The sequence below is a fragment of the Hippichthys cyanospilos genome, chromosome 17 (assembly GCF_059441005.1).
Source record: "Hippichthys cyanospilos isolate Australia breed blue-spotted pipefish chromosome 17, RoL_Hcya_1.0, whole genome shotgun sequence".
Lineage (NCBI taxonomy): Eukaryota > Metazoa > Chordata > Actinopteri > Syngnathiformes > Syngnathidae > Hippichthys > Hippichthys cyanospilos.
The window spans coordinates 14636442-14660185 of record NC_142385.1 but is presented as its reverse complement, the minus strand read 5'-3'; the positions used below and the strand labels follow the sequence as shown (position 1 = coordinate 14660185).

The 23744-nt window shown below is 44.8% G+C and overlaps 6 protein-coding genes across 10 annotated transcripts; 2 read left to right on the top strand and 4 right to left on the bottom strand.

Annotated features, from left to right (window-relative positions):
* Nucleotides 1–3927: 3927 nt before the first annotated feature.
* LOC148409894 (uncharacterized) lies at nt 3928–5824 on the bottom strand. Its single transcript, XM_088439810.1, has 5 exons — nt 5575–5824; nt 5366–5459; nt 5012–5171; nt 4723–4875; nt 3928–4155 (listed from the first exon to the last, which is right to left on the bottom strand). Exons 1-5 carry the CDS (start codon nt 5697–5699, stop codon nt 3977–3979), a joined length of 711 nt encoding a protein of 236 aa, XP_088295936.1. The 5' UTR covers nt 5700–5824; the 3' UTR covers nt 3928–3976.
* Nucleotides 5825–6147: 323 nt separating this feature from the next.
* On the top strand, nt 6148–12008 carry wdr24 (WD repeat domain 24). 3 transcript variants are annotated; one of them, XM_088439539.1, is made up of 12 exons: nt 6151–6192; nt 6281–6414; nt 6802–6898; nt 7291–7775; nt 7855–8032; nt 8502–9174; nt 9597–9706; nt 9766–9875; nt 9950–10054; nt 10231–10571; nt 11342–11526; nt 11597–12008. In XM_088439539.1, the coding sequence occupies exons 3-12, from the start codon at nt 6876–6878 to the stop codon at nt 11763–11765; spliced, it is 2379 nt and encodes a 792-aa protein (XP_088295665.1). In that variant the 5' UTR covers nt 6151–6192; nt 6281–6414; nt 6802–6875; the 3' UTR covers nt 11766–12008. The 3 variants fall into 3 exon arrangements, with proteins under 3 accessions (XP_088295664.1, XP_088295666.1, XP_088295665.1); XM_088439538.1 differs by having other exon boundaries at nt 6148–6414; XM_088439540.1 differs by having other exon boundaries at nt 6148–6414; nt 6802–6902.
* Nucleotides 12009–12247: 239 nt separating this feature from the next.
* Nucleotides 12248–17769, bottom strand: anks3 (ankyrin repeat and sterile alpha motif domain containing 3). Of its 2 annotated transcripts, XM_088439542.1 has the most exons (16): nt 17619–17732; nt 17356–17540; nt 16523–16721; nt 16326–16443; nt 16154–16235; nt 15504–15621; nt 15274–15426; nt 15100–15201; nt 14681–14778; nt 14504–14605; nt 14304–14428; nt 13589–13730; nt 13303–13528; nt 12982–13053; nt 12819–12914; nt 12248–12743 (listed from the first exon to the last, which is right to left on the bottom strand). In XM_088439542.1, exons 3-15 carry the CDS (start codon nt 16683–16685, stop codon nt 12832–12834), a joined length of 1584 nt encoding a protein of 527 aa, XP_088295668.1. In that variant the 5' UTR covers nt 16686–16721; nt 17356–17540; nt 17619–17732; the 3' UTR covers nt 12248–12743; nt 12819–12831. The 2 variants fall into 2 exon arrangements, with proteins under 2 accessions (XP_088295668.1, XP_088295667.1); XM_088439541.1 differs by having other exon boundaries at nt 16326–16447; nt 17356–17769.
* Nucleotides 17770–18230: 461 nt separating this feature from the next.
* c17h8orf33 (chromosome 17 C8orf33 homolog) lies at nt 18231–19604 on the bottom strand. Of its 2 annotated transcripts, XM_088439360.1 has the most exons (5): nt 19460–19604; nt 19014–19199; nt 18849–18939; nt 18609–18755; nt 18231–18535 (listed from the first exon to the last, which is right to left on the bottom strand). In XM_088439360.1, exons 2-5 carry the CDS (start codon nt 19170–19172, stop codon nt 18351–18353), a joined length of 582 nt encoding a protein of 193 aa, XP_088295486.1. In that variant the 5' UTR covers nt 19173–19199; nt 19460–19604; the 3' UTR covers nt 18231–18350. The 2 variants fall into 2 exon arrangements, with proteins under 2 accessions (XP_088295486.1, XP_088295487.1); XM_088439361.1 differs by lacking the exon at nt 19460–19604 and having other exon boundaries at nt 19014–19449.
* A 705-nt stretch (nt 19605–20309) lies between these two features.
* On the top strand, nt 20310–22212 carry h3f3d (H3 histone, family 3D). The gene is made up of 4 exons (XM_088439732.1): nt 20310–20431; nt 21010–21152; nt 21570–21723; nt 21804–22212. Exons 2-4 carry the CDS (start codon nt 21025–21027, stop codon nt 21930–21932), a joined length of 411 nt encoding a protein of 136 aa, XP_088295858.1. The 5' UTR covers nt 20310–20431; nt 21010–21024; the 3' UTR covers nt 21933–22212.
* Nucleotides 22213–22330: 118 nt separating this feature from the next.
* On the bottom strand, nt 22331–23525 carry uqcc4 (ubiquinol-cytochrome c reductase complex assembly factor 4). The gene is made up of 2 exons (XM_088439385.1): nt 23331–23525; nt 22331–22991 (listed from the first exon to the last, which is right to left on the bottom strand). The coding sequence occupies exons 1-2, from the start codon at nt 23426–23428 to the stop codon at nt 22679–22681; spliced, it is 411 nt and encodes a 136-aa protein (XP_088295511.1). The 5' UTR covers nt 23429–23525; the 3' UTR covers nt 22331–22678.
* Between the last annotated feature and the right edge of the window lie 219 nt (nt 23526–23744).

Genomic DNA, 23744 nt, shown 5'->3' with positions numbered 1-23744 from the left:
GAGGACGCCTGGATCGTGTGTAAAAGTCATTTTTTTGCATTGTGAATATTCCAAGGCAAAGAAAACAAAACTGTGCCGGTACACTTCCTCATGTAGCTGATTTTTTTTTTTCTTTCCATCAACGTCGGCCGTTTGTACAAGTTGTTTCTAGTTGACGGTTTGTTTTCCAGAAGTCCTCCCCCCCGGCGCGCGCGCGCGTGCACGTGCGTGCGTGGGGGCGCGGGCAAATTACCAGCGCTATGGATTTGTGTCGCGCGACCCCAGCCGAGGATTGCGTTCACTCCGATTTTCGCCGCTCCGATCAATAATTCATTTGCACGTCACTTGGCTGAACATTTTACGCTTTCGCCGATGGGTTCATAAATTCCATTCCGCCGCAGTCCCCTCCCGGATGAAAGCGTCAGGCGGCGTGGCAAGCGGGCAAGCACTATTTGGGAAATTAGAGCAAAAAGCGGCCGTTACGCCCGAGTAATGGCTCGTTGATGGAAGCCCCTTGTGGACGCTAGGAGATGTTATTGCCGAGGATACGGTGGCGCCATGAATAATGCATACGTAGCCCGCTAGCCTATAATGAAGAAAAAGAGCATGTTGAGCCCAGGTTAATGTGCCTCTTTAACTTTTAGATTCATAGCAACTTGTAAAAAAAAAAAAGGGCTAGTAAGTGCTTTGGATTTTTGTAAAACACACACCAACTGGTCCTAACTAAAAATAAATGTACACTGCTTAAAATGAATGAAAGGAACACTTTCATGATAAATCGGAAAATCAGGAAATTGAGCTAATTCTCCGAAAGGTCAAAGGTGACATATAGCTTATCCTAGATGACTAGGTGCCCTGAGATGCAAGCTTAATTTGTTCCTTGACCGCGCTCGCAACTCAGAGATCCACAATACTGGACGGTACTTTACCAGTAACTATGATAATGTACTTTATAGCCACAAAGAAAAAAAAAACATGACTGATTGAAAAGTTTGTATATTTAAAGATATAACTCAGCAATTTAAATCATTCTGCGCAGAAGATAAAGAATATACGCCTGTTGTATTATGTGTCAACATGTGTTGCGCCACCTTTTGTATTCAGCTATCAGTCATGACAATGAGGTTATGACACCATGACACAGATGTGGTGTTTTTAACAAAAATAACTTCAAGGTCAGCTGACTCACATCTCAAGGCGTGTAGATAAATACACACACACACACACACACACACACACACACTCCAGATGCAAAAACTCAAATTGATTATGTGTTCCTTTTGTTTTTTGGAGCAGTGTATCATATCGGCAAGCGACCAGACTTTCTTTCTCCCATGTGAGGCCGAGCGATTTTTCAGTTTATCAAAGTCACATGGCAACATCTCGTTGTCAGGATGATGCACGGCTGCAAATACGCGCTGCTATCTTCTTCACCGAGCGGAGCTGACAGGCTGCGCGATTAGAAATGAATTGGCATATTTTCGTCTGGAGCGCTTGGATAATATTCATAATGGCAATTGGCAATGAATGACAGGTGCTAAGTAGTCCATGTCACTAAGCTCATGTTTTTGTCGGTCAAAGTCGGGAAGATGCTGCTAAAACCTCATTTATTGATCTTTTCATGCTGAAAAAAAAAAATGCAGCAGAGTACTTTTCATTTTTGTAACAAAAGGCATCAGGGTTCTTCCAGGTGGCTGGAAGGTAGTTTTGTTTTTTTTTTTTTCCTCTTCAAAACTATCAAAATTAAGCCAGTTTAAGGAGATAAGTCACGTGTTAGCTTGCCGGTAGCTAGCTGGAGCTAACACTTGATTTATTTGCTTAATCGCGCACTCACGTTCATCTCACCAACAAGCAGACGCAAGATTCCACCAAAGGGTTTATAAAAAGAATTAATTTTCTCTGTCATGTTGAAGGATGACTCCAAATTGCGTTAGCTAACACTTGATTTACCCTCTTCTCCACCACAAGATCCCCTGGATTTATATTGCATTAGCCTTCTAGCTACCGCACACCACAAATGGTAGCTAGCGAGCTACCGTTCATCAAGCTAGCTTACCATTCACCAGCTAGCTAGCTAACTAGCTGGTGAATGGTATACATACATTCACCAGCTAGCTAGCTAACTAGCTGGTGAAAGGTAGCAATCACCAGCTAGCTAGCAAATGAAAGACCAAGCTAAAAATGAAGTAACTGTAAAAACTTGGCTGTTAGCGTGTGCCAGTGGATCTAGACGTGCATTTTAGAGCGCCTCGTTGTCACGGCATAGAAAAACTTCGCAATTCTTCATGGCATATGTGATTTTGCCACCTGGAAGTACGCAAAACGTCACGGTGAAAAGGTCCGCAAAGGCCTGCTGTCATGAGCTTCTGATCATGTCATGTGCCATATCGTTTCCTGCCACACCCCATGCCTTGTTCTTGCCGCCTCACATCGGACACCCGAGGACGAACCCGTCATTAGATTGCGCAGGTGTACAAGAACTGCTCATTACATCGTTTGGAGAGCTGCTTCTTATCTTAACGCGGTAGAGCTTGTTCTGAATAGACGTGCGACACAATGACTTGACAGGATGAAAAAAAAAAAAAAGCAAGTCAAGCGCCATCTCCTCAGAAGTCGGCACTAATTGACTTTCGGTAGACGGGAGAGACGACGAATGCTAACGGGAATAGAAATGGCCTCGTCAAAATGAGTGCTTTGCCAAAAAGTCTAGTATTGTTGTATTATTTATGTTTTTAAAGGGGAAGTTGATTGAAAATATTTCTTTACAATAACATGTTCAATGCGCCCCCACTGGTGTAATCACTGCAGTTTTTTGTTTTTTTTTACGTCATTATTGTGTTTATAGCAAAATGGCCGTCTCCGCTGAGCTGGATAAAAACAGGTGAATTTTGATGCATTGATAAAATATTGATAAAAATATCACATTTAACCCTTGTGTCACTTTTCAAATTTTACACCTAGCATTTTTTCACCTAATTTTGTAAGTACTTTTAAAGGCGTCTTAGTTATTTTTTTTCCTTCAACTACGCAAATTGTTCAGTGGCATCTGTCTTTGTAGTCTCAGACTTGACGATGACCGCCACCTACTGTCTATAGGTGGAACACAAGCCAACAAAGAATGATCTATTTGCTGACAGTTAGACCACAGCTCAACGGAATGTTGCAAAAATCACAGGAAAATCAATGTAATAAATCCTCTTAAAATGCATCTCAAAAATTGTAAGTATAATGGGCCAAAATTTGGATAATTATTATTTCTGTAGATAAAATCTTGCCCATCTTCAATCACATAGAAATGTCCGAATCGTTACATTTTGAAATGTTACCTGTTTTTATCATCTGCTGGAAATTTCAGCTCCCTAATGTTTTTCCCCGATTCTTTTATGATATCGTAAAAAAAAATCAAAGGAATCTCCATAATTTGTCACATAACGCCACAAGTGTAAACTAGTGAGGCTGCAAAGAACATATTAGGGTAAAGAAAATCCCCTTTAACGTAAATTTGCCAATCCTGAGAGCCGCCTAAGCCACTCAGGTAGCCATGTGCATCCATGAGCTGCTTCCTGCGTCCGTACAACGGTGCCAAACTTACAAGGTCCAATCTCGCCAACAAGCGGACACGAGATTGCACCGACACAGCGTTTACAAAAAAAAAAAAAGCTATTTTTCTCTTCGTCACGTGGAAGGATGACTAAATTTATGTGCGGAAAATTTGTATCAAAGTCCTCATGAGTTCTTTCATTATCTATTGTATGTACTTTTTAAATGTTCTAAAACGGAACCATTTTATATTGTATATATATGAATATATTTTGTTTTATTTTGTACTGGTCATTGTACTTTGCTTTCATTTGGAAACGATATCAATAAAGAACAATACTGTGGCGACATCCAAACGCTTTTTGAGAATTTGGTGTGCCGTACGGTTTGGATGTTTGATGATAACGATTCTCAGAAAAAATCTTTATTATCGAAGTCCGAAAAGAGTCGATTTCTTTCATCTTGTTTTAAGTTTCTTGGTTGTTGGTCTGTGATCAGCATCCGCACACTTTTCCGCCGCACCGCCGCCCTTCACGTCGAGATCGTCGAGAAGCGGGAGCTGTTGTTGCTTAGCGACGGTGAGCGCCCACAAACAGCGCTCCAGCCTTTGGGGGGTCCAATCAGGCTGAGGGTCCGCTGAGGTGAGAAAAAAAAAAAGACCAGTGAACAACATAAAAAAAAAGATGAGGTAAAGTGCACGTAAAATTTTGTGTTTAAATGCAAATCGGAAGGAGTTATGAACAGTTAAAAATGGCACAGAACTTTGAGGTTTCTGCTCAAAAGCAAAATGTGTCAGGGATTTTTTTTTTGAATGGGGGGTTAGAGATTATTTAACTCATTCAATGCCAGGACGTAATTTAACGTAATTTTTTTTTTAAGAATCCAGACATTCAATCTAAGATGCTTAAAAAAAAAAACGTGTAAATAAATACCTCCCGGGCATTGAATGAGTTAAATGGTGGTAGCTCATCCAATTCCAATTTTCCTGTTAATGTAAATTACAAAAAAAACAAATGACGGATATTAAGGGGTGTGCACACTTTTGCAACAACCTAATCTCTGCTTTTTGTTACTGCTTTCCAACATATTTAAGGTTAATTGTACAGGATCTCGATCATAATTACTATTATTATGATAAAAAAAAGGTTGTGTTGTTTTGAACTGTTAATAATTTCCTCCGTTTTTCATGGTCACATTTTGAACCTTTATTCAGTTTGTTGGTCATGTCCACCATCTTGTCCAGGTAGCGTGTATAATGTTTGGCTGTGTACTGGATGGGTTTGAGCCCCGGCACGCTCGCCATGGCCTCGTCTGACATGAACGCCGCCTGATCGGGAGCTGCTGCAGCCAACACGGCTGGGGGGGGGATGAAAAAATGATGTAGGTGACAAAACCGACAAATAATCTCAAGTGAAATGAGCTTGTTTTAGCTGCAAAGCAACCATCATCCTGCAGGACTAATGGCAACATTTCAAAAACGTTGGATGCGGACCTGACGCGGTGGCCGGGCCGACTCCTTTCAGCGAGCTGAGCTCCGCGATGGCCGCCGTGACGTCGGGCAGCAGGCTGAAGGCCTTTCGGGAACATTTGTCCACCGCTTCCTCGCCGTTGGAGGACACCAACTGCTGCAGGCGAGGCCGGAACTTCCCCCTCTGCCCATAAGGACACAGCTGAGGTGCGTACCATTTTGCTCGACCCCACTAGTTCACACCTCTTTTTGAAAGTCAAGACTTGCTTTTAAAGTAGAGGTTAGGGAAAGGGTTAAAGGTTAGGCACTCTGTTGTGGTAAAGGTTATTGTTAGCGACTAAGAAATGCATTTTGTCAATGGATAGCCATACAACTTACAGTGAGCTTCCACTCCATCAACTTGACCATCTCGGAGAGTGTCACGTGCTTCTCGCATCGACTTGAGATAACTGCGGGCAGCTCCTCTTGGTACCTGATTTTTTATTATCATTATTTTTAAGTGAATCTCCTGACTCATTTGTGTCCACTATGGTAGACATTTGCATGCATTGAATTTAGAGAGTATAAAATGTGGAAAGTAATTTCACCACTTGTCAAGATGGAGAAGCTTCTCAGGTTTCTTGCTTTTGCTCTTGGCCTCCAGCACGTCCCAATATTTCATTTCAACTCTCCTCCATGTGGCTGGATGCTCGCAATCAAAAAGTTCACTCATGACTCAACAGTTCAGATAAACACATAAACATAAAACTTCACGGCGCTGTTACTTATGATCGTTTACGTGAAATAATTTATAATGAGCCACACAGAACTGATATAACCTTCTACATTGTGTGACGTTTCCGCACGTAACTCTCGCGAGAGTACAATTCTACTATTATTTCCGGCAATACACTTCGACACTGATCACCCATAGCCCCTCCCCTTTGTTTTGGTTTTGCTTTTTATTATTTATTCATCATTTTTTATTTCAACGTTTTATTATTTCTATCTTGTATTCTTCTAAGAATACTTTTTAGGTTTATCTATTACATTTCTTGTGTTACACGGTGCCATGCCGACATGATTTGAACATGTGTCTGTTCGTTCAATGTTAATAATGTTATTTAAACAACATGCATGACTCCCACGGAACTCTCGCGAGAGCATGGTTTTACTCCCATTTCCGGCAATGCAAGCAAACGCGATTCGATAGCATGTTTGTTAAGGTTAGCGCGTGCAATTTTTCTTCGCACTTTGTTATCCTGTACCTCGATTAATTGAACAATTTTACACCGCTGTTGTTGTTGTTTACAGCGCTCGTCAAACCGAGGTTATTTCGCGGATGTTTGTTTGGCTTAGCCAGTTAGCATTAGCATCCCAGTGCTGCCATCTTTATGGAAATTCAGAGAGTTGAGCTATTTGCAGACATGGGGCCTCAACTTCCAAACGTGAGTGTGCAACACCACAAAAATGTGGCTAAATCTGTCATCTTATGTTATAAATTGACAAATATGCAGTTCGTAAGCGTGTCATTAAGGCCGCTTTCCTAATTGCAGCAATGCACGGAATAGTCACAAATAAACAAACACTGGCCAACATGGGTTGACAAACTTTTTTTTTTTTTTTTTAAGTTCCAGTGACATATCAGAGACCACAAAACAAGCACGTTAATTTAATTGAAAACTCAAACTTGCCCTTTGGTGTGCATGCTTTACTGCGATAGGTTCCAACCCACCGCGACCCTATTGAGAACAAGCTGCATAAATAAATGTACATAGAGAGAGATAAAAGATTCAAGTTTGTAATATTCATATAATTGTTTCTTTCTTTTGTAGTTGTGTTAGCGCCTCCAGGAAGTTGCATCTCTTGGGAGAGCATGAAGTCGATTCTGAGCTGCTGCCAAAGTTGAATGGGTCAACGCTTCTTCACCAAGTTGGTAATGTATCTTGCTATTTACTGTATTTAAAAGACATATTAATGCACATGTTTTTGCATCAATAGTTCTTCATTGGGTGAGCTATATGGCTGTAAAAAAACATTTCAGAAATGTCCTCTTCACTTACTGAAGAAAGATGTCCATATTATTCAAAACAAGTTTCTCATTATAACCAACAAACTTTGACTTCACATCACAGTTATTACTTTGTTGCCATCTAGTGGAATTTTGGTGTTGTTGTTTGGATTGTGCAAATGCTAAAATATAAATTCAGTGTTTGTGTTGTGTAAATGATGAAGATAGTTATGGTTTTAAAAAGTCAAGCTATCAATAACATCTAAAACTTTTTGATTGTAAACATGTTACATGGATGCTTTTAAACTTGCAGGAAGATGGAGAAGATGTCCCGTGTGACCACAGCCCTGGGCAGCAGCGCCATCAGCGGCAGAACCATGTTCTGCCACCTGGACGCCCCCGCCAACGCCATCAGCGTGTGCCGCGACGCCGCGCAGGTGGTGGTGGCCGGCCGCAACATCTTCAAGATCTACACGCTGGAGGATGAGCAATTTGCGGAGAAGCTGAACCTGCGCGTGGGCCGCAAGCCCTCGCTCAACCTCAGCTGCGCCGACGTCATGTGGCACCAGATGGACGAGAACCTGCTGGCCACCGCCGCCACCAACGGCGCGGTGGTCACGTGGAACCTGGGCAAGCCGTCTCGCAACAAGCAGGACCAGCTGTTCACCGAGCATAAACGCACGGTCAACAAGGTGTGCTTCCACCCAACCGAGGTCTACATGCTGCTCAGTGGATCGCAGGACGGCTTCATGAAGTGCTTTGACCTCCGCAAGAAGGAATCTGTTAGCACCTTCTCGGGTAGTTAGCCTTCAAACTTCTTGAAATTCCCGTTACTTAATTATATTCTTTTATCGGAACTGAACATTGTGTCTCGCAGGTCAGTCGGAGAGCGTACGGGACGTCCAGTTCAGCATGAAGGATTACTTCACCTTTGCCGCCTCTTTCGAGAACGGGAACGTCCAACTATGGGACATCCGACGACCCGACCGCTACGAGCGAATGTTCACCGCCCACACGGGTCCCGTCTTCTGCTGCGACTGGCATCCCGACGACAGGTAAAATGGACGCTTTTTAGTCCGTCACTTTACAGAGGCCCTGATGTCCTGCAGTAACACTCCCACGCTCAGTCTTAACGTGGGGTCAGTCCGCCAACTTGTTAATGCTCGATCTTGTTCAGCCGCAAATGAAGGCGCTTTTGCTTTAAATTAAACCACTGCTTGTCATTCCACATTGCCGGAGTCATGGCATTATATAAGCGTTTGCGGCTGTGAGTGACAGAGCGGTGCGGAAACGTACGTGTTGGGGAGGAAGTCACTGGGTGTGCAAAACTAAATTGGTCAAGGTTTTAAACATTACATACAATTCACTTCTCAAGGGGGTTTTCCAGTCCCCCTTAACCGCGAAAAACGAGGGAACACTGTAAATCTTTTTAGCTTCGTATAGATTTAAAAATTCTTTTTTTCTCAGCTTTAACCCGATGTACCCTTTTGATATCAATGAGTTTTGACGGGACTTGCCTCCCAGGGGCTGGTTGGCCACGGGCGGCCGAGACAAAATGGTGAAGGTGTGGGACATGACCACGAACCGGGCCAAAGAGATCTTCTGCGTCCAAACCATCGCCTCGGTGGCGCGGGTCAAGTGGCGCCCGGAGCGCAAGTTCCACCTGGCCACCTGCTCCATGATGGTGGACCACAACATCTACGTGTGGGACGTGCGCCGTCCCTTCATCCCCTTCGCCACCTTCGAGGAGCACAAGGACGTGACCACGGGCATCGTTTGGCGCCACCAGCACGAGCCCCACTTCCTGCTCTCGGGCTCCAAGGACAGCACGCTCTACCAGCACATGTTCAATGACGCCACGCGGCCCGTGGACAAGGCCAACCCCGAGGGACTGTGCTTCGGCCTTTTGGGCGACCTGGCCTTCGCCGCCAAGGAGAGCCTGATCAGCGGCGACGCCAGCAGGAAGCCCTACCCGGCCGGCGACCGCCGCTACCCCATCTTCTTCTTCAAGAAGCCCGACCCCACCGAGCAGTTCGCGCACGTGTCCAGCGCGCTCAGCGTCTTCGAGACCCACCTGGACAGCGAGCGCATGGACTGGTTCGTCAAGACGGCGCGGCTCTACCTGCTGGGCGGCAAGCCCTTCGCCGAGCTGTGCGATCACAACGCCGGGGTGGCCCGCCAGCTCAAAAGGCCTCAGGTACCGCCCACGCGATTCCGGCGGAAAGAGATTTCGCTAATTCCATTCACTATTAAGAAAAAGTAAAGTAGGGTTGCAAGTTTGTGGCCTGAATGATAATCACGATTGTTCATCATCATCTTTTTTTTTAAACAAGCAGTATGTAAACAAGGCTTCAAGACTTGATACTTACAAATAATACAAATAAAGTAAAATAGATGAAGTGAACAATAAATAAAACGAATAGCGCACAGGGAAACACAGCTAACTTACTCGCTGAGTGCAAACCAATGAAAAAAATGAAGCCTGCTTAGAACCGAATTTGAATGGATTATCAGTCAAAATGTGATATTCCGTCATTTCAAACGAAGTGAAGATAGCACCCCCTAGCGGACAGTACTTTCCACTTTTGCACCGAGCTGATTTTGACCTTCCGCTGGCAGGTTTCAACAACGTGGACCATGCTGCGAATCATGTTCTCGGACCCGGCAAACCTCACCGCTTCCGGTCCCAACCACCTCAGTAAACTTGGAACCTTACCTCTAATCAACAGGTAGGCCACACCTTGAAACGTTTCCTTTGTGCCGTTGCTCATGGGTAAATTTGGTTCAGCTTCAGTATGAAGGAGCTGGCCAACGAGAGCAGGCTGGAGCGCGGCAAAGGCGACGGCAGGCTGGACAATCTCCATCTGGAAGCGGAAAACGTCAGCAATAATAACGAAGGTGAGGACGTCGCTGGACTATCGGCTCATTCGGAAGCCTTCGAATGTCCCGCGGGTTTTTTTTTTCCCCTTCAGAAAACGAGGAGACGGAGGGCAGCGAGGGCCAAGCCGATTACATGTTTGGCGACGCCGACATGGACGACGACGATCTTTATTCGGTGGAACACGACAACCAGGCGGGTCGGTCCACAACTTGGCAAAGTTTGCAGCACGAAGGGCCGCTGTGTGATTTTTTATTTTAATAGACATTGATCAAATGATATAAAAAGCTAAATCTATTTCAGTGTTGCCATAGCCAAGGGCAATGTTAAAAAACGAATAAAAAAATCATTATTATGTTGTTGGTTGGGTCCCAGCGGAGGAACAGGAGTGCACGCTGCCCCAGGAGGCCTTCCAGCTGCGCCACGACATCCTGGACAACCCGTCGGCCCCCGAGCACCTGCAGCAGGACAAGGCCGACTCGCCGCACGTCAGCGGCAACGAGGCGGAGGTGACGTGCCTGACGCCCATGGAGTCCTTCTCGCTCATCTCCATCTCGCAGCCGCTCTTCACGCCCGACCTGCCCGCCAGCTTCTTCTGCCCCATCGTGCGCCAGATGCTCGGCTACTACGCCGAGAAGGGCGACGTGCAGATGGCCGTGTCCGTGCTCATCGTCTTGGGCGAGCGCATCCGCAAAGAGATCGACGACCTCACGCAGGTAACCGACGCTTACTTGGATGTAGATCCATAATCGGATATTTATTTACTTCTTTATGAGCTGTTCTTGCAGCAATAATAGATCAAAACGCTCCGGCCTAAAAAGTTTAAGTGGGGGCTAATACTTTTGCAAAGCCTTCATTTTGAAAATGTATAACCTGAAAAGGTAGTCTGAGGGTAAAAAAAAAATGTGTAAAAGCGTATCTTGACGGTCATTGAAATAGGCCATGACTTCGAACTACTGTGGCTACTTTAGAGTGCCTCGATGTAGGCCGTGAGTGCATGCATGCAATAAAATTAATCCAAAATAAAACAAACCCTGAGAAATGTACTCTAAAACGTAAGTAATAGATACCTAAAAAAGTCAGTCAAAACGAGAGCTGGGCAAGTATCGATACTAAATGTCAGATCGATACCTGTTCTTATTTCGAGCTATCAGGACTTAAGATGGACGCAGATATTAGATTCAAAGACATTTATTGTCTCATGTATAGCCCAATTCCTTTCTTCCAGTTTGCGAGACACTTACCACTGTCCCATTAAAACATGAAGTGCAGTTTCACAGTTTTAACACGTGTGTGTCTCAAGAATGTATGTCTACAATAGAGGTGTCCCTCTGGGATCAACCTGAAGTCCACTTTTTTTTTGGGGGGGGGGATAGACCCTATTGAATCAGCCCGCTTTGTTTTATTTTACGTTAATGATAGCGTTATTTATGCCACAAAGCCCTCATCTCCCGATTCAAGATCCCAAACGGGCTTTTCCGTTTAGGAGCACTGGTACACGTCCTACATCGACCTCCTGCAGCGCTTCGAGTTGTGGAACGTCTCCAACCAGGTGATCAAGCTGAGTACGTGCAGCGCCATCACCTGCCTGAATCAGACCTCCACCACGCTGCACATCAACTGCAGCAACTGCAAGCGGCCCATGAACAACAGGGGCTGGATTTGCGACAGGTGGGTGACCTCCGCGACGCCCGCGCCGACTGCGTTTGGGGATTTTTCTCAAGACGGGCGTGTGGTGCAGGTGCCGCCAGTGTGCCAGCGTGTGCGCCGTGTGCCACCATGTGGTCAAGGGACTCTTCGTGTGGTGTCAGGGCTGCAGCCACGGCGGCCACCTGGAGCACATCATCAACTGGCTCAAGAGCAGCCCGCACTGCCCGGCGGGATGTGGACATCTCTGTGAGTACACCTGAGCCGCGCGGACCGACGGGACCTCGTCCCCCCTCGCTTTGCCGTGCTGGTTGCCTTTCTCGTTAAGCCCGAAGGAGCGATCCGCGAGTGTCGTCGGGTGTGTGTACGCCGACGTGCGGATTTGGACATAACGCGTGATATTTGGGGATATTTGTTTTTACAAATCTGTCTCGGAAGGGCAACCATCAGTCTGAATGTGCATTTTCTATGCGACTATGCAATACACATGGAAAGGAGAACTCAAATTTGTCAGTGTTTCATTTGCGGGGTTTGCCCGCAAAAGTTTGATCAATATCTTATCAAATATAGACAATATGTCAACCGGGGTGTGGTGTGCTTATCCTGGTGGAGGGGCAGGAAAATCCTGGTGGGTCTCCAGGATTATAATATGCTGCGAGACAGTGATTTAGATTAATTTATTCATTCCCCAAAACATTTTTTTTTTTTTTACACTTGTTAAAATTTCCAGACGTTAAATCCCAGGTACGTATGTCTTTTTATTTTTTTTTCCCCTAAAAATACATACTACTCGAAGGCAAAAATATTGGAACGGAACTTTGTATTGACTGATCCTCAAAATAATGTGACTGATGCAAAAATAAATGTGGAAAATCACACCAAATGAAAAGGTCAACTGGTTTAATTTGATCATGTTGTATTTCATGTGGAATAGATTGATTGAAATGATTTTATTCCTACCTAGTGATCAATGAAATCATGAATCAGCCAATTTTAGTATTAAAAAAAAAGCTAAATTTCTGCGCTAGCTCTTGATCACATAAATCCTCAGTGGGCGGGACTTGGAAGCAGAGCTGGGCCATGACTACTTGCCCGCATTTGTGGTCCGCCGTCACGGAGAGGCGCGAGCACAAGCGCGCTTGTCGTGGAGCCCCTCGGACATGGGCGAGCTCCGCTCCGTCCGCTCCGCTCCGGGTGTTCGGGGTGGTCGTTTCACCCTCCGTCACTAACCGCAAAAGCCACTGATAAAAAACATATCGGGCTGTGAAGTAACTCCCGATTTTCATCCATCCTCAAGAACCGTTCTGCGGTATTACCGAGCTGGGAAGATTAGGGCTTTTCCCAACTGTCGGCCACTTTTTCCGGAGCGCTCAGTCGCCGCAGGCTCTGGAGCACCGTCTCCAAGGCGTCGGCTGTCGGGATGAAATGATCGGCGTCGGGCGGTGCTACGCCGGCTAACGTGCTACCCGGGCACCTTACCCAGTTCCTCATGGTACGAGTTGAGTTGCTTCTCAAGCTCCAATGCACCCGAGCGCGTCGGCAAACCGCCCGCTGCAAAAATGCAGGTGCTACAATCAACTACCAAATGAAGTCTCCGATACCAAGTAGTGATACCACCTGAACTTTGATACATAAAATTTCCCCCAAAGAAGATTAAGAGATGGAAATTAATGTTTAAATTAAAAAGATCTCATTAATATACTATTCCAAAAAAAATAATAAGCAGATGAATCAATTATCAAAATAATAGGTATTTGCACTCAGAGACGAGTGAAGCAATTTTGGGGTAAAAGTATTCACCCGCGTGAGTGTTGTCGGCGTCGATGAAGGCGAGCAGTTGGGAGCGACACGCCCGCGCCTTGGCCAAGGTGGCGCTCATGTCCCGGGCCAGCCGGTGGTCGTCCACCAGCTGGTCGTGGACCCTCTTCCACGCCATCTTGTCCTCCATCAGGCATCCCTCCATCACGGCGCGCAGCTCCTTCTCTTGCGACAGCTGACTCTGCAGGAAGTCCACTTCCTCGCAGCGCTGGCGCCCGCCGCCGGCTCAGTATTGGGCAAAAGGCGAAAGCGCCGCTCCGCGCCTCACCTTGTGCAGCTGGATGGCCATCTCTTGCATCTCGGCCTCCAGACGGTCGGCGTAACACTGCTCCAGGGCGTCGCCGGGGGGTCGGGCGCTGCTGTGCCATCTGGCGATGGCTGAGGTCATCTTGCGCTTGGGCCCGAACAACCTGCGAAGGCCAAAAAAAAAAAAAAAGTCTCAAAACGCATTCACTGCCATTGACGTCAAAACACGTCAAGGGAGGCATTTTAACTGGGCTGGCACTAAATGAGTTAAAAACGTAGATTTAAAAAAATCTATTCGAGTTTTGTTGAGGGAAAAAAGTCAAATTTTGGGCTGTTTTTTTTTTTGCGGGGGGGGCGTATTTGGGAAAAATTGTGTATTGTTCTTTAATATTTAGTATTTGTTTAATATTGTTCTTTAATATGTAATATTTATTAAATACAGAGCATATATGCAATATGTATATTAATGGCATATTTATTTACATATATACCATATATAAATACTGTATAATATATTGTTTATATATAGATAAATAGTATTAAATAATGTAGTAATTATCAAACATTTTGTCAACTCTAAAACTATGTAGAATTAGGATATATCAATATTTATAATTTTGCCGACAAAAGCCTGGTTTTGTGACCGCATCGTAAATATCGCCTTGAGTAATGCATGTTTTGTTGTTGAGCAAGATTTTTTTGCGACTCTTCGTGAATAAAAATAAGGCAGGCCTTACGTGATGCCGATTTCTTTCAGGTCATTTTCCGTCAGGGTGAGAAAAATGCGTAGATCGATGTCTTGCTCCTCAAGTAGCGGCAGGTACTTGGAGAAGCCGATTTGTTCCAAGAATTCCGCCAGATCCTACAGGAGTAATAATAATGAAAAGGTCAGCCATTTTAGATGTTGCGCAATAACCCCCACCCCACAAAAACCTGCCTTTGGACCGCCGTACGGCTCGCCGCCGTAGCGATTTTTGCCCTTGGAGTGATGCGCCTTGCTCGCCCGACGCGAGCTGCTCTTCTCGCACTGGTCCGAGTCCTGCGGGAAGACGGGTTAGCGAGAGCCGCGCGGGCGGGTCCAGTGGGCGGGTTCCTTTTCAGTGGGCGGGCTCACCTCGTTGCTCTCCACGGAGCCTTCCCAACCCAACGCGTGAGGCAAACCTTCGCTGCTGCTGCTGCTGCTCCGCACGGTGGCCAAAAACGGACTCTCGTCTGCGTCAAAGCACGCTTCCGGTCATGATCGTTGACCGGACCTCGATATCGTAGCCATATATCAACGTGTAATAGCGTGGAAAATGTTATTTATGGCAATTTACTTAAACTAAAAACACTCGTGCTAGTGTGATGACTAAAGGATAACCGTGCCATGTTGAACTTTGACATGTTGTCAGCATCCGGGTGAGATTTCAGCTCCCTAGTGCCTTCTTTTAATTAAATGTTAAATGTCTTTGGTGTAAAGATCGAAGGATTGGATCAAATTCGGCACAAGGGATAAAATCAAAGTTTGTGAACCCCCCAAAGCAAATTTGGGACCTCTGCTGCTGTTGCTCTGGCCGTCCAAGTCGTTGATGGGCGAGGTGACGTCGCGATAGCGGATGCCGTCGCTCCGCTGGCCGAAGGTGGCGGCGCGATGATCTGAGGCGACAAAACAAAATGGCGGCACACACGCACGGAAAGCCGCGCCCCGTCAAGCGCGGCGCCGCTTACCGCCGGATCCCGCGGCGCGGCCCCCCACTCGGAACTTGGCGACGGCCTGGGGCCCGTCGTGGATGCTGACGCCCTTGGCCCGGCCCCGGGCGGCCCTCGGCCTGGGCGGGGCGCCGTCCGAATCCTCGGAGGAGCTGAGGTCTTCCGAGTATCCTGGCGAGCGCCGGGGGGGTCAAACGGAGGCTTACGTCTCGCGTCTTGAAATCGAACGGTGTGAATTGGCGACGTACCCGGTTTGTTTCTGGGGGAGCGCGAGTCGATGAGGCTGGCGATCTTGGTGTAGCCGTACAACATGGCCAGGGCTCGGGCCGTCTCGCCTTTGGAGTTGCGCTCGTCTACTTTCACCTTCTGTCGGCGCCGCCAACAAACATATATATAATCTCTATATTCAGTTCTTTTCGTGTCATATTATATCCATTTAGCTACGGTCCTTCCAGTGTTGTAGTTTTAGATTTGAGTTTTTATCCAATCAGAATTCAGCTAACTGGTGTCGCCAGGCTGTCTAAAATTTACCCAAGGCCTTCACAACACTTGCGGGTGTTTGCGCACTGAGAGAGAACCGGCACTTGGAGTCAAAAGACAGTTGCAATAGCCAATCAGATGACAAGGTGGCGACAGTAAGGCCAGCTAGAAAGCCTCACGTTGGACGTGACATGCACGCGATGTGATTGGATACTCAGCGTTGGATTCCGTGTTCCAAATTGTTCAGTCCTGCATAAGGGATGAACGCCAATCATAGCGATGCATTGAGTTGTGTTTTAGACCAGTGGTTCTCAGACTGGGGTCCCGGGACCCCGAACCGTAGCTTGATCATCTCTCCCTTGCGCAATGCAACTTAAAAAATAAAAAATAGGTTGAGAATGGGAGTCCGAATACACACGTGATCCAGCAGGTACTGAACGATGATTTCGTGTCCGGAAGCGGCAGCCTCCATCAGCGGAGTAAATCCGGATCCGGGCTCCCTGCGGGAAAGTTAAGCGAGAGGCCGAAATCAAAAAACACGGCGTGGAAATTCCGGGTCGTATTTCGGCCAATCACTAAATATTCTTGACCTCACGTTGGCATCGGCGTTGTTATCCAACAGAAATTTCACCATCTGCTGGTGGCCGGCGCTGGTGCAATGGAACAAAGCCGTCCAGCCCCGACAGTCTTTCACCTCCAACTCGGCGCCTTGCTTTTGGAAACCAGGAAAACAAAAACTTAGAGAAACTTAAAAGATAAATCCTCATATACGGATAGGATTTTGTACGTGGAGCAGGAAGTAGGCGATGCTTTCGTTGCCGCAGCTGGCGGCCAGCATGAGGGGGGTGTGGCCTTTGCCGGTGGTGGCGTTGACGTCCACGCCGGCCTCCAGCAGGAGGTTGGCGATGTTGTCGTGCCCGATGTACGAAGCGTACATCAGGGCCGTCCATCCGCCCACGTTCTTGCCGTTCAGGTCCACTTCGCGCCTGCGAAAAACCGGGACGGATCCGAATAGCTAATTGTTGCTGCACAGTGATATCTTGCTCAGATGCGGTTCAGTAAGCTGCAGTCGGTCTGAGGTGATTGTTTTTTTTTTTTTTTTTTTTTAGAGTAATGTCAAAGGGAAATGTCACGTCATAGGGAAAGCTGTACAGTTCTGTTGTATTTAACTTTTCAATATAATTTTCATCTCACCTCACTATTTTTGGGGGGGGATACAAAACCTTGATGAGTGTACACAATTTTTTGTTTACATTTTGCGTGTAATTCATTCAAATTGAATCATGAATTGCAACAGATATAATTCGATAGTAATTCAATATCGTCCATACGGTAAAATGTTTTACAACTGCGTTTGATTGACGAAACATGCCATGTTATAGGTAGCGGAAAATCTTGAATTTATGACCTTTATTCTCCTTACATTAAAACGCTAAATCCCGCGAGAGCAGTTTTCGTTATTGTGAAGGTATTGTATGTAAATATGACTCTATTCTCATATTACAACAACTTTGCATGCCGAAAATATGCATTTTACCCATTGCCAGTTTTATGTTATGAACAAGAATAACCAAAGAGTTTAATGTGGAAAAAGCAAGGAGACGACGTGATGGTTCGCACCTTTGGATGCACTCGGCCACCACGTCGTACTGTCCGATGGAGCAGGCGGTGTGCAGGTCCAGAGGGACGTCCAGCTCGCCGGCGGTCACCAGGGACTCTCCCAGCCACAGGGACAAACTCGAGCCCAGCTGCTCAGACTCGCTCGCCTCGTCGCTTAGCTCCGACATCGTCTTTTTCTTCCGTCACTTTCCAAACGAAGCCCAAATTGGGGTTAGCTAGTCGGGCTTAGTTTGCAAGATTTTGTCATCGATCGAGTACTTAACCTGCGCTTCAACTTTATACTAATGTATGCCGTGAAGTCGAAGCAATGACACAAAAAAAAGTTACCGGTATTTAATTTTATTTCTCGCGACTAAAACTTTTAGCATCGTTTAAAGTTGTGTTTGTGGTGAAGCCACGCCTTTTCCGGTTGGTCTTTTTTTTTTAGCGGAAGTGACGTGTTTTGTTTAGGGCTGCAGTCCTCTTTACTTAAAATGTTGCTTGTTTAACTTCAATCCCGAAGAAATATATTTTATAAAGAGTTCAGACGTTTATTCACACGCATGTTTTTTTTTTAAGTGTTTGGCTAAAGGAGGTTCAAAAAATGGCTTTCACTAAATGAAGTATTCAAATAATATTTTGGTACCAAAAAATGATTCCGATAAATAAGTATCGAATTATTTTGAGGGATTTACGAGGTCTAAAATTGTTACCATCTTGAAGAAACGTGCGTGAAGCATTAACAACGATGCAACAGTCAAAAGAAAGATATTCTTTCTCCGTGACATTTAACAGAAATATTTGATTTCATTTTTGTGTTGAATGCATTGTTCTGTGCTAGGCTAAAAACCAAAAACCACCATTTTGTCTTAACCAAAAAATCAATTTCATGTGTATTCATTCAAATACATAAAAGTTGTATTTATTCTTCTTTTTTCCCCCGTCTGTTTACAGTTTTGTCCAGAGTGGTTGACTAATTAGCTTGGACAGTACAACATTTTCCCAATCCTTCAAAGTTATAAAAAGTTGAAGCGAAATTCCTCTTTTGACGCAGTGAACACAAAGGCAGACGTTTCCGGATGAGTCGTCAAATTTGCATACTGCGCTCCGGTTTGCGTCCGCTTCTCGCCTTCAGCTCTCCGATGGAAAAACGATTTTTTCGGCGACTCTGACTTTACTTTGATCTGAGCGGATGTGAGTTCTGGAAAGAAAGAGGGAGGGAAAACGATTAAAAAAAAAATCATCACTCAAAAATCTCATGACTTAAAGCACACCGTTCCGGAGGAGTTTAAACTGTTTGTTTTTCTCTTCCTCCATTTTTTTCCTGTAGTCTCCTGCCATGGCCCTCATCACCTGCCTCTTTTTGACCAGAGGAGCTTTAGAACTTCGCAGTGTTTTGAGTGCAAGAGATGCATCTTCCCCTGTAGGGAAATCAAACACAAAATGATCAACACCACTCAAAAAACAATCAATCTTGAGGCGAAAAAATGCTGCAAAGATCCCGCTTTACTAACGCTGCCTTGGAGTGGTCTTCTGTGACGTCATTCCCAATTCCAGCTGCTCAATGCACCAATCCAATTCCCTTTTAAATTGCTCTTCTGCACTCTGAAGACACATTCACATTAAGTTGACTCAGTGAGTCATTTAGATCTACGTGAAAAGTTTCAGAAAACACCAACCAGTTCTGGATTGTCGCCTCCATCGGCTGCACTTGTTTCCCGAGGTGCCTCGTTGCTACCAGTCGCTTGTTTCTTTCCAGATTTCTTCTTTTTCTTTGTTTTCGACTGTGCATTTGGCAAGTTCACCTCGGGCGCATTGGAAGAACCGTCATCTGCCATGGTTTGTGAACATGTGTGACTCTACATCTATTCATGTAAAAAAGAAACAAATCCATCAATATTTACTCAAAACACAATTATAGGTAAATAATCCGTGATCAAAACAAAAAACACGAATCTCGTGCGTGACTGCCAGTCCATCTCACTTAATGATTTGTCAAAACATATAAACACACAATCAGTATGTTCATTTCGACGACGCGTCAAACAGACGAAATTTTCCATTTTTAATAAACTCGCGTCCCCGAAAACGTTCAAATTTTCGATTCATGCCGTATGAAACTTACCACACACGTGTCACGTCAAACAACATTCGGGAAGGAACATTTCTGCAACGTCAGTTCCGCGTGGATCGTTTTTACGTGACGCAAATTTTGGCGCCATCGTTTCTTTTTTATTTGGTTTGAAATAATAAAAGAGCTCATTAAAACCGAAGTCTGATCTACTCATAAAGTTGATGAACAAAATAGCATGAAAAACGGCACCAAGCCCATTTTTTTCTGTGAAGCGATGGGTTTTGCAAACTACAGACAACGCACAACTTTTGGTATGCAACCCTCTTGTTTTAAAAATACCGTAATAAAACGTAAACATGAAGTGAAAGGAAACCGTCACGGTTGGGCATGACGGCTTGGGGCGGTGGGAGACGTGGGAAAGGTGGAACCAAAAAGATGCAGGGCTGACTGGGATGAGGTGAATTTAATAACAAACGAAAGCAGGGTTGGAAAGAACCAAAAAAATACAAAGTACAAAAAAAAATGCTACACTCAATTTACTGGGGCAACAAGGGCCGGGAGGATGGCACAAGGGAGCGCGAGGGAAGACGTACAATGACCCTCCAAGGGACGAGGCAAAACACTGGGGCTTGAATACTAACAGAACTAATTAAGACGCAAGACACCTGGGAACAACAAGGGGCGGGGAAACTGACTGGAGGAAACACTAGGCTGGAACACACGGGCGACAGGTGAGGTTGATTACTGTGACGACACGCGGGGGAAACGCAGAGAACCTATAACTGAAACTACACAACCAAAAACACAACAAAAACGGACAGAAACGTTTTGAAGGGGTGTGCTCGTTTTTTCTTTCAGCCAATCATATTCCGACTACTGTTGCCTTTGAGCCAATCACAGGAGTTCAAAGGCGGTTACCACGACACTAAAACCCGGATCCTGTGGTTGTTGGGGCAGCATAGCGACATAGACAACCGACGATCGAGGTCGACGAACACTGCAGCTCCTCCAAGGAAAGCAAACGTAAGTTAACGTTCGACTACATGTTTTCTTTATTGCGATATCGTGACCATTGCTTTAACGAAAACACCCATTAAACTATCCGGTCTGTAAGTTGAAATATAATCCGTCGTATGTTTTTTTTTTGTCAACAATACGGCGCGCGCCATAGCAACTAGCAAGGACGCTAAAGCTAACAGCTAAAATAAGTTAATTAAAACGATAAGGCTGTGATTATTTCCGGATGAAGGTTGACGGTTTTCGTTCAGATTGTAGTTTTTGTATGAGGAGACAGGAGAATTTATCAAGTAACGCGATAGCATGAATAACATCTGTTGTAGCTACATGGCGCCATTTTAGCCAGTTGAAAGCGAAACGTTGGGCAAGGAGGGAACGTGCGTGGCTTAATGGTGCCACCGCATTTATGATCTTAACCTTTACGCCCAGCCTCCATTTCTTTTTAACGACTCTTTTTGAACTTGTGTTTTGGCGCGTGTTTTGATGGAGCGAGTGAAAATGACGCATTGGGCGCGAATGGTTATTCATTCGGAAGCATGGTGATCTAACGAGTTGACTGGGTTTTCCTTCTCCGTTTTTAATAGTTCAACGCGTGAGTAATGGCACGTACTAAGCAGACCGCTCGTAAATCCACCGGAGGAAAGGCTCCCAGGAAGCAGCTGGCCACTAAAGCCGCCAGGAAGAGCGCGCCATCCACCGGTGGTGTCAAAAAGCCCCACAGATACAGGTATGAAGCGCCTCGGTTTTCATATTTTGGACGGATCCCGTGGCTTAACTTTCGCGGATCTTTATTTGATTCAATTGTAGGTTTGTCATCATGTTTTAGCACATTTTTTGAAGTCGGACCAGTATCAAAATCAAAAGCGTCAATTGAAATATGCACCAAGATATCGTGGAAAATAAAATGAGGGCTGCAGTTCTTTTACCTGCCAGTAGAGGGAGACATTACTGTTAGTCATTATGATTGGAGGGAAAAAAAAACTTCACAACTTAAGTGAATGGTGGCCTAGTCCCAAATGTATTTAGGAAAAAAAAAAAGTTATTAACGAGGGAACACTGCACACTCCGGTTATGCCACTGAGTGCAAGATGGTAATATCATTTTGATGGTATTGTTGTAAGTTTGAGGTTTCTTCTTTCCTTAGGCCCGGCACAGTCGCCCTGCGTGAGATCCGCCGGTACCAGAAATCTACCGAGCTACTCATTAGGAAGCTTCCTTTCCAGCGCCTGGTCAGGGAGATCGCGCAGGATTTTAAGACTGACCTGCGGTTCCAGAGCGCAGCCATCGGAGCCCTGCAGGTAATTTTTTTTTTTTTTCTTATTCAAATTAGTGAATTAAAAAAAAAAAAAAAATTGACCCTTTTTACTTGTGATTTCAGGAGGCCAGCGAGGCTTACTTGGTAGGTCTGTTTGAGGACACCAACCTGTGCGCCATCCACGCCAAGAGGGTGACAATCATGCCCAAGGACATTCAGCTGGCCAGGCGAATCAGAGGGGAGCGTGCATAGTTTTTTGTTTGTTTTTTAATAATTGGGGGGGTGGGGGGTAGTTAACTGGTTTTGTAAATTAACCATTACCAGGATGTGTCGCTCCTATTGTCACATTTTATCTTTTTTAACTTTCACTATCAATTCTCATTAGAAGCTCATGTTCATGATACCCTTCTGAATTTCCATCTGCAAACTGAATTTCTCTGCCTTTCTCAGGGCGATTTAGCTTGACTTTTTGTAATCCTGTGTGTGCATGCAATGGGATTGCTTCTTGTAAATAAACTTTCCACTACCTCAAGTTTTAGGATTGGTTCTTGGGTTAATTTGCCTTTTGAGAGCACATGCATTGTAGTGCAAGTAAATGTTTAGAGTACCAGGCAAGCTAATATAGGCTGGGATAGGAATTAAAACAATGATTTGGTCAAGCAAGTCATTTTAATAGGTATGCATTGTAAATTATTACATCATAATTACAACACTGTATATCACTTGCAGATTTGGGATGGGCAGGTTCAAGAAAAGTCAGTTTCTCAAACATTTCACTTTGAATTCAAAACGCCCAACACAACTGCAATTCAGAAGCAATACGCAAAGATTATCTTCAGAGCCTGATGAGTTTCTAATAAATTATCTCCAAAGTGATCACACCTGGGGAACCCTCATCCGTTCTGAAGTACTTTAGATATGTTTGCTCATTCATTTTTTATACACTAAAATGGTTATGTTGCTAACATACAACTTTGTATATACATCCCAGGCATCTTTTATTTAGTCTCATTTTCTTGATCGGGAAGCAATCCGGGTAAATGCTGGTAGAGCTCCTTCTCTAGCTTTTCATCAATGTCAGTCTCTTCTCTAAAGATGCACCACAGCAGGAAGCCCACCATGAGCGCACTGAGGGGGATGACTTTCCACAAGGGCCGTTGGTACTGGCTCCCAAGGGAGCGTTCCACCTTCCAAGTCCTGTGACTGGCTTTGCTGGTGGAGAAGCGAATGGGTTCGTTAACCACTTGGATGTCCTCTCCATTTTTATTTGGCTTGGCCAGCAGATGATGACTCATGGAAAGAGGCCGTGTACTGTTGAATAAAAAAGGTCATTGCAGTCAAAATCAATTTAGAGGAATTCAAAACATAAACGCCAATTGATACATCAACTTTCCAGTCCATTTCAAATGATTTAAAACCCTAAGTGATACAAAAAATAAAAACAAGAACAGACCAAGCACTGAAGTAGGTGAGATGGAATTACCATGGTGGATGATCAGTAACTTCTACACTAATAAAGACAAAAAATATTTTCAAAACAAACACCTACGCTTACTTTTAGCCGTTCCTCATTCATAAAGAGTACAAGGACAAAAGTTTCTGAAAAATATCCAGTCGTTTGCAGGATTTCCTATTTTGTTGAGCACTCACCTCATGATCGCGTTAGTGTGACGAATTAACGTCGACGTCCCACGATTGAAAGTTTTGCTTGTCAGACCAGTGAAAACGTGCGCCATTGTAGCATACATTTTGTGCAAATGGTCATTTTTGGAAGCTACGGTCGTTGAAAGGGAGACGATTTTCGTATCCTTACAACACAGGTCATGTAACACTACAGTTGTACGACTGAGAATTCATTCCGATGTAACGCAAGGCATTTACACACAAGGTTCCCACTAAACACACCTCTTTTTTTAATTTCGTTTTTATTTTGTTGACTACATCTTAATTAAACAAAATAAATCCAACAGTTCATTTTGTTTTTGTGTTTATTTGCTCATTTGAAAACATATTTCACTTAAATTTGAATTGGTGCGTTAAACCGTTAAAAAGAGAAAACAATAG